Below are 18,380 nucleotides of genomic sequence, written 5' to 3' on the forward strand. Positions count from 1 at the left end.
GTATTACCCCTGTAGTCTGGAAGGCTCTCTGGGGCAGAATGCATCTGGAAAGCTGCTTCAAAGCAAGCAAATACCAGTGGAAGGTTCTGACAGACCAAATAGACAGAAGCTGTTTTGAAGATAGCTAGGAATAGGTAACTGATAGTCCCAGTCTCTGTGATGCAAAAGACCATGGGTAGTGCTATACATACCGAATGAATGTAGGATTTATGGAAGGACTAGCAAAGGAAATAAAATATTCTCTCGGGATGTTCATAAGCATCATCATTCTATTTATTGTAGGTAATAAATAGAGGAAAATGGAGGGTTGTTTGTTTTTTTTTCAGTGGTTGTGCAAATAACTTCCAAGTCTTTTACTGCTTGTGGTTTTCTGCTTATGGTCCAATTTTTCATAACACTGTAATGCAAGGGAATGAAGAATTCGTTCTTGCTTTAATGGGTGTATGTCTGTTGTCCTGCATAATACAAATCCAGGAAGCACTATAGTTTAGTTATTAGAGATTGCTGAGAGTAAGCCTCTGGTTTCTTCGGCATGTGTGGAATAACTTGTCCTATAATCTTTGGGAAAGTCATTTATCCTCCTTTGCTGCTTGTTCCTATCTACAAAATGGGGACCTAGTACACAGTTTTGTACTACATAGTTGTAAAATTTTTCAAATCCCAAGGGGAAGGATGCTTTGAAGAGCAAGCACCACTGCAATCAATAAAGTAATCTCATGCCTGCACTAGTACCTCTTCTGCCATTGGTGTAGCAGCATTTCTTTGAAAATATAGAATATTCTACTTTGAATTTATAACTAGAAGTGTTACTGTAAAAAATTGTTTTGATTGTGCAATATAATCAGATGGGGCTGCAAATGACTGCCAGAAAAAGACCCATCTTTTTAAACGTATGTGAGTCTGCGGTGTGCACAATCATATGCGCTCTCTTGCTACGCATTTAATGGCATGCACCCTTTTAAAGTTCTGTGGACAAATTTCTCAGCAGCTTCAGCCTGACTTTTCTTTTACTCCAAAGAGAAGGAGCAAGTTTCAGCCATCACAACTGCTGTGGTAATCGTTAAACCTCAGGGAAAGTAAGACAACTGCTTACTGTATGTTAATGAGTGTTGAAAATATTGCCAGTGCAGATGGAAGACCCCTTTTAAGTGGCCAGGGCAGTATAAATAATGCATTCGATTGCTGAAAAATACCTGCTAGGGAGAAGAACGGAAAATAGCTATTACACATGCTGGGTAGATAATGATATTGTGAAAGTGACAAAATCTGTGAAGATTGGAGGCAGAGCCTGTGGCACATTGGGGCCAATCTGCCCTTTGCTGCTGTAGGCTTCTGGGCATCAGATTGGCATGGACAGTCACAGCTGGATCATCTCCAGTGTGGTGAATGTGTCTGGAGAAGGTATAGGCAGCAAAGTGGTTTTTCCTTTAAGCTTGCTGATCTGAACACACAATACCAGCTTTCAGGAGTTACAGTAAGCCTAGCTGAAGCTGGTTTTACTTTAAAAGGCACAGAGGGGTAGGCCAGAAATACAGCCAGTCCATAAGTAGGTGAGCATAAAATTCATTGAAGCAGCTAAGGCCAGAGAATATTGTCAATAAGGAGGAATAAATCTGTATTAGAGCTTGATAGTGCCAACCCTTTTTAAAAATGGATATGCTTAATAATCTATTTCATGCAAAATTTTTCTCTATATTGTTAATATACATAATTTTAAGAGGGTGTGTTACAGGAATTCAGGATATACAGGAGAGGAAATAAAGTGGATGAAAAGCAGGGAAAGAACGCCGGTGAATACACCTATTCATTCTGATGTATAACATTTATCTTATACAGCAGTCACTTCACTAATCAATCTTACAAGAATACGCTGTAAAAAGCAAAGAAAAACAGGATACTCCTTAAAGAGAAGCTGATGATCTTACTGGAGCACTCACTTTCAGAAAAGATTGTCTATGAATTTTCTTGCAGTGCAGCCGTTTTCTCCTGACTCCCTCCTGTCAGTGCTGTAATGTGCTATTATGTGTGTACTGAGGGGAAAATAGGATTGTAAGAAATTTCTGTTCGAAGAAGTCTTTTATGTATTTTAGCCCATCATCACTGCATTATTTCTCGTGTAAAATAAAGAAACTGAAAAGAAATCATGTAAGAGGCTAACCTAACCTAGATTTTTCTCATTCCATTGCCTCACAAAAATGAAGAGGCACCGCATATCAGGTTAATAACATATTTGATGTCATTTGTAGCATTTAGAAGTAAACATCCTGTTAACTGGGATACTGATCACAGGACTGAACCCTGGAATTCCTAATTTATTCATACTCAGTGTTAACTTACAAAGTGTTTTATTTCTCATAGACAGAAATGCCAAGAAATTGTTAACTTACTGAGCTTTTTCATGCAGTCTCGAAGCCTGGTTTCTAAACTGAGTACGCGCTGGTGTAGTTCCTCATAGTCATAAGCACCAATTTCTTCCTGGATCCCAGTGAGAACAGTAGACAGATTCCTAATTTCCTCCTTGAACTGGGTAATTAATTTGGCATCAGTTTTGTATTGTTCCAGAACTGGGATCAGTGGCAGGAGCTCATCCATCTTTTCTTTCAACTCCTGTTAAAGGCAATCAGATGTGCATTAGAGCAGTTTAAAGGACTTCAATCCTCTAATTCCTTTTTATGTAACATTTATGCGAGATTTTTAAAATTACTTGAAAATTATAATTAATTTTAACTACAGATCTACTATTAGTGTATTGTGAAAGGCTTGGAAACCTCAGACTTAACAGTAGTAGGCAGTAGATAAAATGCATGAGACAATAGTTTTTCTACTGAAAGTACACAATTACCTTCAGGTGATCTGAACCAAACCTGCTGAAGGTCTGAATATGCATCCCCCACTAAGTGTGACTTTCTTGAGAGAAGGGGATTAGGCCTGAACACACAGTGAGGCTCAAGGAGGTCATGCCTGTTTTACAGTGCTGTCATAGTTGGTGAGCTCTTCAATTCCATTTCACTCCTTACAAGTACTGAATTAGGTTTTTTTTCCCAGTGGCTGTTGGAGACTCTTTAGTTCTGTTCTGGCCACAGAGGTCTTTCTTCTGAAGGAAAAATCTGGGGTTCTTAACTGTGCTTTGTTTCTGCCATCCTGCACTAGCTGCCTTTGCGCTGACAATCCTATTCTTAAACATGGATTGAATAAAATAAGGAGTACTTTGGAATCTCTGATTGCCCCTGTCACAGACTTTTTCTGAGTCTCATAGGTTGAGAATTTGTCTCAGTTTGTAACCCTTGCTAGCTGCTAATTTGCCGCTTCTTCATCATCATACTTTTCAATGTGCAATCATAGGGGCTTTATTAAAATTAAACTACTTGAGGTTGTTTTCTGGTTGGTTATTACTCTGTAGAAAACCTCCATGAATCCTTGCAGCCACAAGGTTTTGCTTTATTGAAAAGCAGACAGGGCTGTCCCTGCCCTATCAACCATATATAGAGATTTGAATCTTTTTATAATTTGAGGAAACAGCAGGACTTCCATGAGCAAATGCCAGGCAGACATGAGGAGAAGCAAGCCTGGACAAAACAAGCCGAAAGATGGAAATACAGTTGTGTTAGGTACTAGCATTTGGTGGTAATAGACATTGGGAACAGATGAGGATACATGGGGAAAGGCTATTGAAGGGCTTAAAAAAATCACTAGCTGGAGTAGTCAGCAGGTTAAAAGGGAAAGCAGAAGAGAACTATATGGAAGCCCAAGGACAAGAAAGAGGTGCAGAAGCAGATGTGGTTAGAGGTTAGTGTAGTCACTGACATGTGTGAAGACATGCGCATACCATTTGTTGCATCACTCGTATTAAAGGATGCAATAAACAGGGTAGAATATTTCCAAACTAAATGCCATGAGGATGTCCAAAGTATTTTGCTAAGGAGAAGTGGAAGAAGCTCACAGGCAGGGTCAGCATTTTTGCGGCTTGAGGATCTACCTCTGAACTTTTGCCTCTCAAACATGTTCTAAGACAGCTTGTGAGTTCTGCAGTACTTCTTCATCACCTAGGTAATACATCCATACTGGTTTAACAGTTGCTTTCATATCAGAATTATTACTCAAAATAGAGACTTACATTTGTTGTTAGGAAGTATATTTTGCGTGCAGGTCATCTTAATAGCTAAAAAAGCTATTATAAGCAGACATATCGTTATAAATGGATTTGAGATTAGTAGGAGTTCTATTGGTTCTATTCTCAAGAGGTCTTCCAATTACATTACAGTAGCAGAATTACAGAAATCAACACAAAGGAGAATTTTTTTGCTTACAGGTAAAGCTATATTTATTTTACTGTTTTTATTGAAAACTTGAGCCTACTTTATGCCTGTTAAAATGACTACTTTTAACTTGGTGACGTGGTGAGAGCTTCAGAAGCCAAAGTTTTTGTTACTTCATTTTGAACTGATGAACTTAGGCTTTGGTTCCTTGGGGCAGTGAACTGCCAAAAGTCATGGGTAAGCCATGATGGAAAAAAGTGCCAAGCTTGTAAAAACTCTGGAGATAAGTGAAGCTGGGTTTGGTATTTTCCTGATAAAATAATTGTATTGGTTTCAGCTGACACTCCTAGCTTGTTGCTATGGTGAGAGGTCCAAGAACTAATTTGTCTTGCAACATGGATAGGTGGTATAAATACTCTGGCACTTTGTGCCTGATGATCTAAGGGGATATGCTATATACAGAAAGATCTCCTTTGTCTCAGGAAAGAGAAAGAACTGGAATTTTAGTAGATCAGATTTCAGAAAGCCAACAATATATTGTATTATGTTGACCTTTTAAATCACTCTATAACTTGATTGGCTGGAAATCTGTTTTATACTCCTGGCAAACTGTCAAACTGAAGTTAACCGCATGTCCAGTACAAATATTGAATATTTAGAAGGACAGAGTACTTCAGAAATGTGCTACCTTTGACATGGTTTATCAGACATTCAAATGTTGATATTTTGCTCTCCAGGAAAACTGTAATGAGAATGTGGAATGCATAATGGCATTATATGAATGCGCTGTTATTGCAGAAATGATTGATGAAGGAAAAAAAGGTGGAGAAGTTTCTTATGTGAAAATAACTGGAGGTATGTGCTCAAACTCTAAACTAAGATGGGTGACATAAAGTTTGGTAGTCAGATCATTAGTGTACTTAATTCCTGATAGAATTGAGACTCAGGATATTCAGTCTCCTAAAAATAACCCCTTAACTATGTAATTGTTTAGGTATTGAACTTTAACACCAATTAGAAAATTAAGACCATTTTATGTGAACTTTCATAAACACTTAAAAATGTTCATATTTGCATATTTATTTGCTTAACATGATGTGATACTCAAAATTTATTTTCTAGGTCCTATTTTACTGTCTTGCAGCCTTGAAATATCAGTTTGACAGACTTGATATTTGAAGAACTTAAAATATGCTCTTGTACTATTCTCTCCTAAAGAGTTACTTCAGATAGCTTTTTCAGAACACACAATGCTATTTTGTAATCCCTGGAACCCTCCTTCCTCACAAAAAGATTGGCTTGTGGGTTTTGTTGTCATTAAAATTCCTTGGAAGTCTCTTTTTAATCATCCAAATGTGAGTAGGTCTGCCCTCCTCCCCATCCCAAATACTAAATAGCAAACCTTCAGACATGAAATTAGATCTTAATTGTACTGGATAAAAATGACAATAACCTGATTTATTATAGGCTTTCTTCCCTTCAACTGCGTTAAATGTCAGGCATTAGTAAAAGTGCAGAACTCTCTAGCAGTTTGCTATTAACTCGATTGGATCTCCCCGTTTATCACTGGAGCTTGAATGAATATAAATTTCTCAGTATGACAAGCATATTGACACAGAACAAACAGGAATCTGTTTATAGTGACATTTCTCTCATGACTTAATAATTAATAGTTACTCCTTATTATAATTAAATTGGACAGAACAAAAGATTATCATCATAGAGGAAGATTTATTACGCTTGTCTTTCTAATGTTGCTCTTGTGTGAGCATTTTGAGCTGAGATCTTAGCAGTCCATGCATTGCTGCTTAGTACATTCCTTCCAGCAGGCTTTCAAAGTTATTGTTAAAATAAAACCTACTTGAAAATGCTTTGTCATTAATGTCTTCCGATCATCTTCAATTTGCCGAAACTTGGCCTTCAGCCCTTTCATTTGTGTTTCCATTTTTAAAACATACTGGAAATCCCTCTGAGTCCGTAGATTTAAAACTTCAATAGACTGGGACATATTCTGAACCTGTTAAAGAAGAACACTCTCTAAATGCACTTTCTGTTGCTATACCTTTTTTTCCTGGTTAGGTAGTTAAATGTCAGGCAATAAGATGTGCTTATGTCCATGCTTTAGTTGTGAGTCATTTATACCACAGTATAGTTTTAAATTCCGTAACTGTTCCATAAATGCTCCATAAATTCCATGACAGTACAGAAATAGGGGAACAGGGCTAACAGGACTATCAGGAGCAAGACCTTGAAGAAGTAAAGAGAGAGATATCCTTTCAGCACCATTATCAATGGGCTCAGTAAAGACTTTTGGACAGTGGAGTCTACTTTGACATTTGTAGTAGAAGCTGACTGTTTTTCAGGATATGCTAGATAGCACGTTTCCTCTCAAGCAATTTGGGAAGGACAGGACTGAGATTTGGAGATTTTGGTTAGTATGAGGAACATGTTTTTTTATTGCTAGTAGGCATTTAAATAATAATTCAGTGTAAGGAAATCATGAGATTATCCAGAGATAAGCTGGAGTATGCCCATCATGAGATAGGTGTTTGCTCACGATTTTGTAAGTAGATATAAAATTAGGTATTTTACACAATTGTCTCCTTGGTAGAAACCCATATTTTTTTACAGATGAGTTCATGTGAATGTTCAGGTAACTTCTGTAGAGCAAGTGACTTTGTAGCTATAGCGAGCACTTTTACCAAGAACTGTATTCTAGAACAAAAAGCTTATGTTATAAAAGCAATGCTTTTGCCAGTCATAAAAAGAATACATTTTGCAAGTGCAATTATTCTATTTCAGTACATGGTTTGCTTTCCCAAAACATGAACAAAGTAGACTGCTGTAAATGTATCAGGCACCTTCCTAATAGAAGACAGTTCTGGCAGTATTCCTGTTGTTTTCAAGAATATGCAATGTTTGAACTGATATTCATGTCTGAAATGAATACATTGTGACCTACAGAATGTGTGGGTTCAGCAAATACTCTTCAAATACTCTTACAAATAGTGTATTTGTTATGGAACAGTTGCCATTAGCAGTTCACAGAAAGTATTTTTAATGAAAAAAAAAGGCAATGTTTCTTTTTTAATTTGCTTTCGAATTGTTGAAAGCAGGCAAATGAAGTCCTTCAGGTCTTGGAACGACTTTCTGTTTCTATTTGGCAGAAGATGCATTCACATAGAGGCTCTAATTAAATGACTGTGCATGGAGGTAGTGTAGTAATAATATGACATGATACACCCATCATGACCAGAGTTCTAATTATAAGAAAACAGCTTTTAGAGAACTTATGATTTAGGTTCTTTTTTTGGGCAGTTGGAAAACTATGTTGAGACCTTAAGACCCCTTTACCTCCCACCCGAAAAGAAAGTAAGAAGTTTTTACATGAATATGTGAGTGTTTGGGAAACATGCTAACGCAATGACTCTGGAGGACTGAAGCCTTCCTCTGGTAAGTAAGAAGACAGCATGAGGGGAGGTAGCTCCTCCTCTGTACGCTGTTTTGCCAGTGTTCTCTCCCAGCATCTCATGCTGTGGGCTCTGTCACAACCTGAAACTAAGTCCCTGATGAAATTCATTGAGTTTTAGGAAGGGAAAATATTGAGGGGATCTTTCACTATATTAGCAGAATTTTCTAGAGTGTTTTTTATATAGTTAGAAAAATACGGAAAATTGTATGCTTAAAAACTGTATTTTTAAGTCTACATTTTATGTAGCTTTCCACTGTCTCAAGCCTCAGGTTCTGTACCACTAGATGTGCTAGAATAACTATCACCTTGGTTACTTACACAAGGGAATGCAGAAGAATAGTTATTGTTGATGCAAAATGACATTGCACTGGTTTTACTTACATATGCAGTAGTGGATAATACTTGAAATGAGATTTAGGGTGTTTGGGGAAAAATTGCACCACCAGAGAATGAATAAATAGTATTATTTGAAGAAAAAACAAATAAAAATATTGTGACTGTTTCTCTTCTGTAAAGTCTGCTTTGCAGCCCTGTCATATCTGTAATCTTGTCATTTGTTGATAAGAGACAAGGAATGACCTTCAAGAGTCTCATATGATTGAAGCAGAAGCTCTATTTTAAATCCCACAGCTACAAGCTCCTTTGAGGTGCGATTTGTAACTGGTTTTACACAGAAAAATCAGTCCTGTCTGTGTGTGTAAGAATTTTGGGAGGAGTGAACAAGAGAAAAGATGCAGCCTCGGTTTGCTAGGTAAGTGATTTGGGTTGGGGAAGGTGTGATAGAAGGAAAATAGACCAGTGGTGATCAGTGGCAAGAATACAGGTAGGGGATATATATCCTGAAGAAATATTTGTATTAGATAATTCTTCAGTACTCCATCATGTATTGAGGGAAAGGAGTGCATTTTGGTGGGAAATGCAGTGCTCAAAAGGAGGAGTTTTTTACGGGGAAGACTTACCTTCTCTAGCAGTTGTCTGAGTTGCCTGCTTTTGGCGTCTCTTGAACACAGGTTTTGTTCAGGTGCAACAACAGTGCAAATGCAACGGCCGTCAGGATCCTGGGCTGAGCTATAAACTTGCCACCCTTCCTTGGGGCTAATCTGAGTCTGTAACAACAAAATAATAAGTAAAGGGACCTGAACTGATATTTTGTTGTTGTCATTATTTGAAAACCCGCTACCTCAGAGTATTTTTAATCTTGCAGTATGTGCTTGAAGTGAGGTCAACACTCAACAACTAATGAGATCGGCATTTTCACACTGTTTTATTCTACCTCACACCTCTGTAATGGTTCTTGAGAAGTGTCCAGTGCACACTGTTTCCAAGGGTGGATGAGAACAATTTTCAGCTTGTGATTCAGCACAAACTAGGTAATTTAAGTCTTTGCAAAGGGACGTTACAGTTTTTCATCAGCAGAGAACAAACATGTCCTTTCAGCCTGAATGACTTACTTTAGGCTAATGGAAACAACAAAGACAGGAATGAACAAATCAAAAAGGCCAAAGAGGGAGCACTGTGACACACACTGAGAATTGGCTCAGCAGCAGTTTGGAGTGCGGGGTAGGAGGTTTGCTCTTAAAGAAGCAGCATGCAGAAAACTGCTCTTCATTGACTTCTACTGCACAAAAACCAAAGGGGAGAGCAGCTGGCTCCAGGGTAACACTGAGAAGTGTGTGGTTAGTTAAGGGGAATGGTGGTTGTGGCAAGCACGGCACAGTGCAATTAGGACATTGCAAGTCCTTCACTAGGACAAATTAATTCTGGAAGTTTCTAACCTGTTCTTTTTTACAGCCACCATGACTGAGAAAGTAAACAAACAAAAAAATCACATTTGCTTACAGAGCAGGCTAACAATGCACTGCAGTTAAAGTCTGTGTGATACCTGGTGAGCCTAGGTATCTGTCTGTCTAATCAGATGCATAGAAATCTCTCACAAGAGTGAGAGAAGGCAATGGAATTAGATGATTGAAAAGATTCAGGTGATGGAAATAAAACTAATGGACATCAGAAGTGATTTTTTTTTTTTTAATTTTCTTTTAAAACTGTAATTTAAAGTTAATATTGCTCATTATTCATTCCTAATAATACAGTACTGACTATTGAGTTTCATAGTACAGGTGCTAATGGATCCCATGAAGTAATTTTGGGCTGGACACAGTTGGAATCAATTACTAGTTATGTTATAAAACTGTGCTCAGTGTCAGCACTGAGAGTGATTATTTAAACTGGCAAGCTTTGATATTGATGCTTTACTGGCTGCTCAGTGCAGTATTAGTTGCAGAGTTCCTCACCTCAGAAGAGGTGCATGTCTCTGTAGACTGAAGTTAGAAAAGAGCACAGACCTTCCATCTTCAACGACTCTTCTGAAGAAGTCACTGAAGATAGCAGTGACCTCTTCTACTGTAGTTAACTGAGAAATCAAAATGGTATTTGGGTAAAAGAGTATTGTTCTCCTGTTTTGCAAGGAAAACCAAAGTGTCATAATGTAGGTAACTGCAAAAAGAGGACAGCTGAACTTGCCTTCAAATTTGCTAGAAAAATGTGTCCAGAGTTCAGTGCTGAATTATACTGCACCTCTTTATCTTAACTTTTAGGGCTAAGAAAATCTAGTTCGAGACCTGGAGAACAATACCAACTAGACAAAATTACGTCTGCAGAGCCTGTTTGAGCAGCTATTAAAATTGTGAGCTTCAACAAGTGAAGCCTATCAAGGCTGGTAACCCTTGAGAAGTGTAAACTCTATTCACAGCAGTGGATTCCAGGATACTCTGTAGAACTTATGCCCAGTGTTGTCATGCAAGAGCAAGGAAGCGGAATTCTTGCTGAAGTTCAGGAACCCATTCAGAAGCATAGAGTTTGTGATTATAATTCCTTTAGGACAGAAATACTTCACATGAATTTATGAAAAATTGTGATATTTGAGCCTTATACCTGCTACATTTAGATTGGTAGCAACTGGATTTGCTACGTTCTACTAAGTTTTCTAAAGTAGAACTGTATGAGATACCAGGATCATGCACAGCCTACAGTAAAGCCATTATAATCCAGGCTGTGTTATCAAAGGTACTTATGTCATGGGTATCTCTTTTTGGCTTTACCTAAGAGAAAACCCCTGACTTTATTGATTAACTTAGCAGGTATTTTCTTATGGTGTCTAACATATGGCTTGATTTGAAAAAGTAACCGCTATTTGGGAAAATATTTCTCACAGTGAGAGACTGTCAGGCCCAATTGGGTTATTCGCTGCCTCTGCATAAGTAAGTGCTCACGTAGTATGCCTACGATTTAGGCTACAGTTCTTTGTGGTATTCTGTGGTTCCCTGTATTCGGGCCATTAGGGTTTCTTCATTAATTAGGCTGGCAGAGAAAAACAAGTGTGTGTGTGTAGGTTCTCTGTTACTTTTTCAGTTTGACATTTAACCCCTACCTGAAGTAGAAACTACTGTGACATGCAAGGAACAAGCTAGAAGGCGTCAGAACCTTACAGAAGCTACTGAATCTACTCTTCAGATGCAGGCTTACTGCTGACAGGCCTTAGTAAACAAGCAAGGAAGGAAAGAACAAGTGGAGAACAGCAACAATAATTATACTAGTTCTTGCAGAGTAGTCCCTATAGAGATGAGTATTAACCATTGCCTTGGCAAGCTGCTGTGCCACAGACTCACTTCACTTACCTCCAAAATACATTGTTTTTCACTTGCCTTTTTATATATTCTGATAAAACTCTTACCTCCATTTTTACTGACAGGACAAATGGCAATGTGTATGCTTACATACGATTGCTTAAATATAAACAGTATATGATCAGTTTGTGTTGCAATTTCAATCCTGGACTGAAAGACAGCCCAAAAGAGAAGGCCCTTTCCCTGATCCCACCTCCTTGTACAATTCTTCCAGAAGGGAGGAAATTGGGAAATTGGTTGGTTTTTTTTCCTGGTACTATATAGACATTTATGAGCTGTGTATCTGCTAAGGGAGACGTTCTGGAGAAGCGCAAGTGCTGCACTGTTCATTGGACAAGCTGCCAATGGACAACTCTTGATGGCAGTTAAAAACCAGTCAGTGACAATCTCAGTATTACTGAGCACCTGGAGCATGAAGTCTCTGAGCCAACATCTAATGTTTAGAGGCAGAGAAAGATCACAGGTTTGTGGTCCTTGGTTTTATGCAAAAAGAACCCCACGTGACTGAAGTTCGTATTTGTTTTACTTGGTAGATGTTGCCAAGCTCAGATAATCCAGTGTTTATGCTCATTTCCCTAGCTACCCCTCCTGAAACACAAAATATGCATGTAACTTCAACTCAGTGAGTGCAAAGAGCATCACTGAAATAATACTTTTACATCATTACATCATTTACATCAGCAGTGCTCTGTCGTAACCAAGGGAAGCATGACAGCTTACTGGGAATCTGAACACGCGAACATATATAAAGACGTATGTGTGTATGTATAATTATATAATTGTATGTTATAATAGCTAGTGTGCATCTTGTAGTCAGCTGCAACTTTAAACTTAGATTTAAATGTGGTAGGAAACTTTATTACTTATCATATTGCCACAAGAACTGGCAATATATACTGTTGTTCAATAAGCACAAGTGAAATAAAAGGAAAATAAAAGTGAACTTTTTCTTGTTTTCTCACCAATTCTTGCTGCTCTAAACCACAACAGAATTCTTTCTCACAGCACCATGCAATTAATTTTGAAGTAGTAATATTTAAAGTCTAAATGCAGTGATTTTCTGCGTGCATTCAATCAATTAACTAAATATCAATGAGTAAATGCATCCTTTTTAGTTACAGCTATAAAGATAAGTTCTGAGCACAGTGCACTACCATACAAATAGTTAAATTTACATTTTACATAACATACTATTATGTAAACATCTGGTTGCAGTTACACAAAGAGATACAGTGTTGTACTACGCAGTTAGGAAAATGGTGTTCTACTTTAATTTATGGATACCAGTACAGTGTTCCCTCTTGACCATTTTAAGTCTTACTTTAATTTTTAGGCTTCTCATGAGTAGTTAATCACAGCTTTTCTGTAGGTCTTTATTAACAGAGGCTGCTGTATATGAGCATCAATGATACAAAGTGTTATTTGTGTCATTTGTATTCTTCCTGCATCAGCCTTTCTAAAATCCTGGAACCCAGCCTCCCATTACCAATTTTATCATGTCTACAACAGCTATTTATTTGCTTAACTGTACTCTCATAAAGAAAAATAGGAAAGAATCAGACCCCTTCCATATTGTAATGAATAGCTAATATATAAAATTATTAAGACAAAAAGAAACCTACTGCCAGGTTTTTTTTTTTTCTTAATAAAGCAATACATTTTTCTGGAACAGCAAACATAAGAAAAAAGGTCGAGACAAGTGAAAAGACATTGCTGTACTATTTTTAGCATTTCACACTCAAGATGAAGGCGTTTGTTCTGAAATATTTAAGGATGCTATTTTAAAATCTTTCTTTTTGTAGTAAGATCACAACATTCTCACCAGTGCGCAGTTTTATGATGCCCAAAGAGAAGCATGCATGAAGTACCGACAGGAAGATTAATAGCTCAGAAAGAAATTTACAAAGAGGCAACAAACTAAAGCTTTTGCTGGCACTTAAATACTATTTCAGCATTAAGATGGCTTACAACACATCAAGCTACTTACTAGAGTGTCTGAAGTGGTAATTCTGGTGGTGTTTAGTCCTACCAGAGATGGGAGAGTTTGGGACATCCAGTTAGAGATCATTGCCATGGTACTAAGGACAGCACCAAGCTTCAGCAGTGGAGGACTCATTGCTGTGGAGCTAATGAGTTTTCATAGTGACTGATTATCATCCCAGTGCAGGCTGGCAGTGAGAGGCGTGACTGCAGCACAACAGCCACAGCATGAAAGATCAAGGTACCCAGCTTGAATAATCCATTAAAAACACTCATATCCTTATTTGCCCTTTATCCTTCTGCTCTTACTAACAAATACTTCTATTTCATGTTGACCACTTAGTAAACTAGTTTCTATGCTGATAATCATTGGAGTTTCTAGTGGGAGATGGCATAGGGTCGGTTACCTCTTTATAGGTGCTAGAGAGTCAATTAGCACTGAAGTAGTTCTGTCCTCTCAGCGTGGTATGTGTTCCTGTCTGAAATGCAAAAGCCTAATCACAAATCTAAAATCAAATAATCCCCCACTCCCCATCATTGCTTTGGTAGAAATGTGCTCAGGTCTGTTTCTAAACGTGATACTGTACTTGTCCAAGTGGATGAGGAAGGCGGAGAACTGTCAACCTGCCCATGCAAACACCAGAAGCCTTTCTGAACTTTCCTTGATTCGCTGATCTCACATAAAATTACAAACATCAGTGACTTTATTTGCACAGCTTGTTATTAATATATTTGTTGTTCATAAAAGAATACTGAAGCAGTAAAGATTTTTATTTCTCAGTGTTCTTGCTATTTTACACGGTTTTATTCCAAAAGTTATTGCTACACGCAGGGCTGGCAGACCCAGCATGTCTTCATTGTCGTTTGGATGGGAACAGAAGACAAACTGTGGGTTGCACATGTAGCATTCTGCGGCTTCTTTTGGCTCCAATCTGCTGTTAAATCTACTGTTCTCTAGTGCTGTGGAATGATCTCCAGGTTCAGTGGCAATTAACCTTTTCCATAAATTTAGCAAGTATAGTGGGGAAAAAAACCCCCAACAAACCTACATCAGAAAAACAGATTGCAGAAATTATTGTGCTGTTGGGGTAGTTTTTCATTTTTAGAATTATTTTGAAAGGACAAAATGCTGAGCAGGGATTTCTAACAGCAATTACTTTAGAGAGAACTTGCTGTCAAGTTTGCAGAGAGGTAAAAGACTGTATTTTTTCCAGAGGCAGTTACGGACTTTGTTTCTGAATTTGCTTCCAAAAGTGTGTATTTTTCTAATGGAATTTAGTACTCTGCATGAAGGAAACCTGTAGTGAAACTGGAGTGATGTGTTCTTACAGGAGTGCGTGATCACGGATATATTTATTACAGTTACTAAAACCTTGAAACCAGTTTCTCAGCTTCTCAGAGCTTGTACACCAAATTCAGGCTAGAATTTTCTCTTCCAGCATTCATTCAGAATTACTTCAACAAATCTGCATTTTAACAAAGACACATTCATTTTGTGAAAAGAAATCGAAAAACAGATTCAGAGCTACTTTATAATCTTATATAGATTATATATAATCTTATATATTATATATATTATATATTATATATATTATATATTCTTATATATAATATATAATCTTATATATAATCTATATATTATTATATAGATTATATATTATTATATATAATCTTATATAGATTATTATAGCAATAGAATACAAAGAGGCATTTTATGTATCCAAGCATTAAACGTTTGCTGGGAATCATACAGTAAGGTGAGCTGTGAAATACTCAAAAAACCTAATTCACTGAAGAGATGCCTTTGAAAACAGTGAAAGTGCATGAGTTTGCTTCTATACAGCTTCTGCACAGGAAAATCAGCTTCTTCTAGCTTCTGTAGTAAACACTGCAGTAAAAAACCTAAATATGAAAATGATAATTCCATGCTAAATGCAGTAGTTTTACTTCCCTGTAGCATCTTGAATGCACACGCTAGTTTGCACGTGTTTTGAATTATTTCACATAGTTTGGGTAATCGATACCAGATCTCCTAGGACAAAATAACACACAAGGGCCATTGTCTTCACAGACTACTTTCAAAATATTATCTGAGAGTTGGAAACATTCTTCAGGCATTGGAACAGGCTGCCCAGGGCAGGGCTGGAGTCACCGTCCTTGGAAGTGTTCACACACCGTGGAGACAAGGCCCTCAGTGCCATGGGTTAGTGGTGGCCTTGGCAGTGCTGGTGAACAGTTGGAGTTGATGAGCTTAAAGGTCTTTTCCAACCTGGTTGATTCCATGATTCCATGTTGATGTCTGAATAAGAAAATGCAGGTTTTTTTCTCAGTTCCAAAAAAAGCATCCCATTAAAAAAATGCTGCACTGGGTCAGTCTCCTTTCTCTAGCAATCCCCAGCAGTGGATGTTTAAAAGAGGAGTATAAAAAGAGAACAAACATATAGTAATACTTTTCTTGGTGTTACCTTCCAGCAAACTGTGATAGTTACTGTGCCAGAGGTTGTACCTTTGTGTTCTACGTTTTTTCATGATGCTTTCTTCCATGAATTTCTCAAGTAACTTTTTAACTCATCTGTACTCTTAGAAGGCACAACATCCACTGGCAAGGAGATCCACAGATTAATTTTGTCTTGTGTGAAAAACATACTTACTAGAAGTCCTGATTCAATTGCACATTCGAAACGTCCTAATCTGCAATCTTCCATTGAAAATAAATAAATAAATTATAACCTTCATCTGCTTGCAACAAACAGAATTGCTTCCAGCTACTTAACAGAAAAAACCCTTCATCAATGCATTTGGATACTGCAAACATAATAAGCCCATGAAACAACTCAGTTTTGTTAAATCTCGTAATGCTGTTGATACCTTTAGAGAGTCAGTGGTGGCTCTATTTTATCTTGTTCTGTTGACTCCAAAGAAGCCAAGAGCAGCATTAGGTTTCATAATCAACTTTTGTAGTGGTGTCTGTACTCACCCTCTGGGCTATGTTCTAGGACCTCGGCCTCCTGCTTGTCTGGAGTAAGCAACTGCTGCAATACACTGGCTCTAGCCAAGCATCTGTGAAAGCCAGAGTGCAAAGACGGCTGGTATGTGCTCCATTTCAGACGAGTATGGCTTGTGGTGGTACAGGGATGTGCTGCTGGATCCAGAGCTTCAGAAGCACTTGTGCATTTCACAGTTCTGATTAACTCAGCATATTTCCTGTACTTCAGGAGATGTATTTCAGAAAAGCTTGGCTTGTGTGATGGTGTCCATTACATACATTTTTCTGAAGATAGAGACCCTGTGGCAAGACACCCTTGACACTGAGCCTTGAGACAGAAGTCAGTCAGGCATTACCTCAACACGATGAAGGGCATAGCAAGAAGAGGTGTTTGAGTCTTAGAAACAGTTCCTGTTTCAGCTCAAAGTTGTCCACTGAACAGATGTGGATATTGATCTGTCCAGAATAACATCAAGAGTTCAGGCTTTTTGCTGAACTGTTGCCTTTCACTGGCAATTGCTCAATTTCATTAATAACACCATCCATTACTTCCAATACAGATTAGGTAACATTTGGCAATGTTGCATCATTTTCTAGTTTTATTGGGTTATTCTGAAGTCCCTCAGCATCCTCACTATATCTAACACAAAAAAACTATTGTCATTCACAACTTTTATCACCTTTTTTGTTATATCTTCTTTCAGCAGTTTTATAAGTACATTAATTCCCAAGACATTCCCTTAAGGTAATGATAGATTTGGGGTTTTTTTTACCACATTGAGCTACAGCTGTTAATATTTTTGGTTTTCTTCTCTTAAACATTTTCTATTCCTCAAAGGAACATAATTGGTCCCCTCCTGATATTTTTAACCTTGGACAAGGCATTTTCAAAAGACAATAAAAGGCTTTTCTGAACTTCAGATGAATAATTACTGCTGCTTATCTTTAATCCAGTTTAGTGTGAACTTCTGCAAAGAACACTATTTGTTTGGTTGAGTATTTCAACTCCTGCAAAAACCACTGGTTATTAATGATTATTTCTAACAGATGACACGCTGCTTGGTTCTTGCGACAGTATTCATTAATGTAATTTAGTACTTTATTTTCTTCCAACTAGTTTACCTGCTAAAGAGAAGACCTGCTGCTCCGTGACTCATAGTATTGCTGCTAGATACATCTTTAAAGAGTGTAGTGAGAGATAATCCTCTAGTACTTTCTGCTGGCTATATAACTTGATATTACCATATAGTTGGTATTTTGTTGGCATCCCCATGGTGCTGAAGTTAGATTCCCTATTACTGCACAAGGGCTTTAAAAGCACATTTGCACTGCAGTGCAGGGATGATGGCAGGTTGTAGAGGTGTATGAGAGTTTTCTAACGTAGCCCCAGCCCAGGAGCTAGCAGTAGAGTAGCTTATGCTGGAACACTGTAAATTCTAAGCATGTGGCAGCTGTGTCCTATACTGCTGACAATTTAACGCTAAACTTGGGGTTGTTTACATAGGCTACACCTTTCCCCTAGACAGGGATGTTACTTATTCAGTGTAATAGTTAACATTCTACATATCTAACTTCCTCAGTTCACGAACCTCTATTTGTCTAATAGTTGATTCAGAGTAATCCCAGACCAGTTTGTGTTTGGAAAGGACCTTAAAGCTCATCCAGTTCCAAACCCCCACCACGGGCAGGGACACCTCACACTGGAGCAGGTTGCTCCAAGCCCCTGTGTCCAACCTGGCCTTGAACACTGCCAGGGATGGGGCAGCCACAGCTTCTCTGGGCACCCTGGGCCAGCGCCTCAGCACCCTCACAGGGAAGAGCTTCTGCCTTAGATCTAACCTGAACTGCCCCTGGTTCAGTGTGAACCCATCACCCCTTGTCCTATCACTACAGTCCCTGATGAGGAGTCCCTCTCTGGTGTATATTTGCCTATGTGGTAACAGAAGGAGACTCTGAAAAGGTTACTTTCCTGAACAGTGGAAATACTGGAACTGTATTTTGTT

General features: G+C 38.1%; 1 protein-coding gene across 2 annotated transcripts in view; it reads right to left on the minus strand.

Annotated features, from left to right (window-relative positions):
- OLFM3 (olfactomedin 3) overlaps positions 1-18,380 on the minus strand; it is a gene marked incomplete at both ends in the record, with an annotated part of 57,571 nt that overhangs the window by 7,139 nt on the left and 32,052 nt on the right. The window contains 4 exons of one of the 2 annotated variants that reach the window (XM_080623074.1): positions 2,388-2,607; positions 6,118-6,273; positions 8,688-8,834; positions 13,399-13,620. In XM_080623074.1, coding sequence (XP_080479200.1) covers positions 2,388-2,607; positions 6,118-6,273; positions 8,688-8,834; positions 13,399-13,527 — 652 coding nt within the window. Of the gene's footprint in view, positions 1-2,387; positions 2,608-6,117; positions 6,274-8,687; positions 8,835-13,398; positions 13,621-18,380 lie in introns of those variants that run through there. The other variant, XM_080623073.1, reaches the window with a different exon arrangement.

Source organism: Psittacula echo, assembly GCF_963264785.1.
Source record: "Psittacula echo genome assembly, chromosome: 7".
NCBI lineage: Eukaryota > Metazoa > Chordata > Aves > Psittaciformes > Psittacidae > Psittacula > Psittacula echo.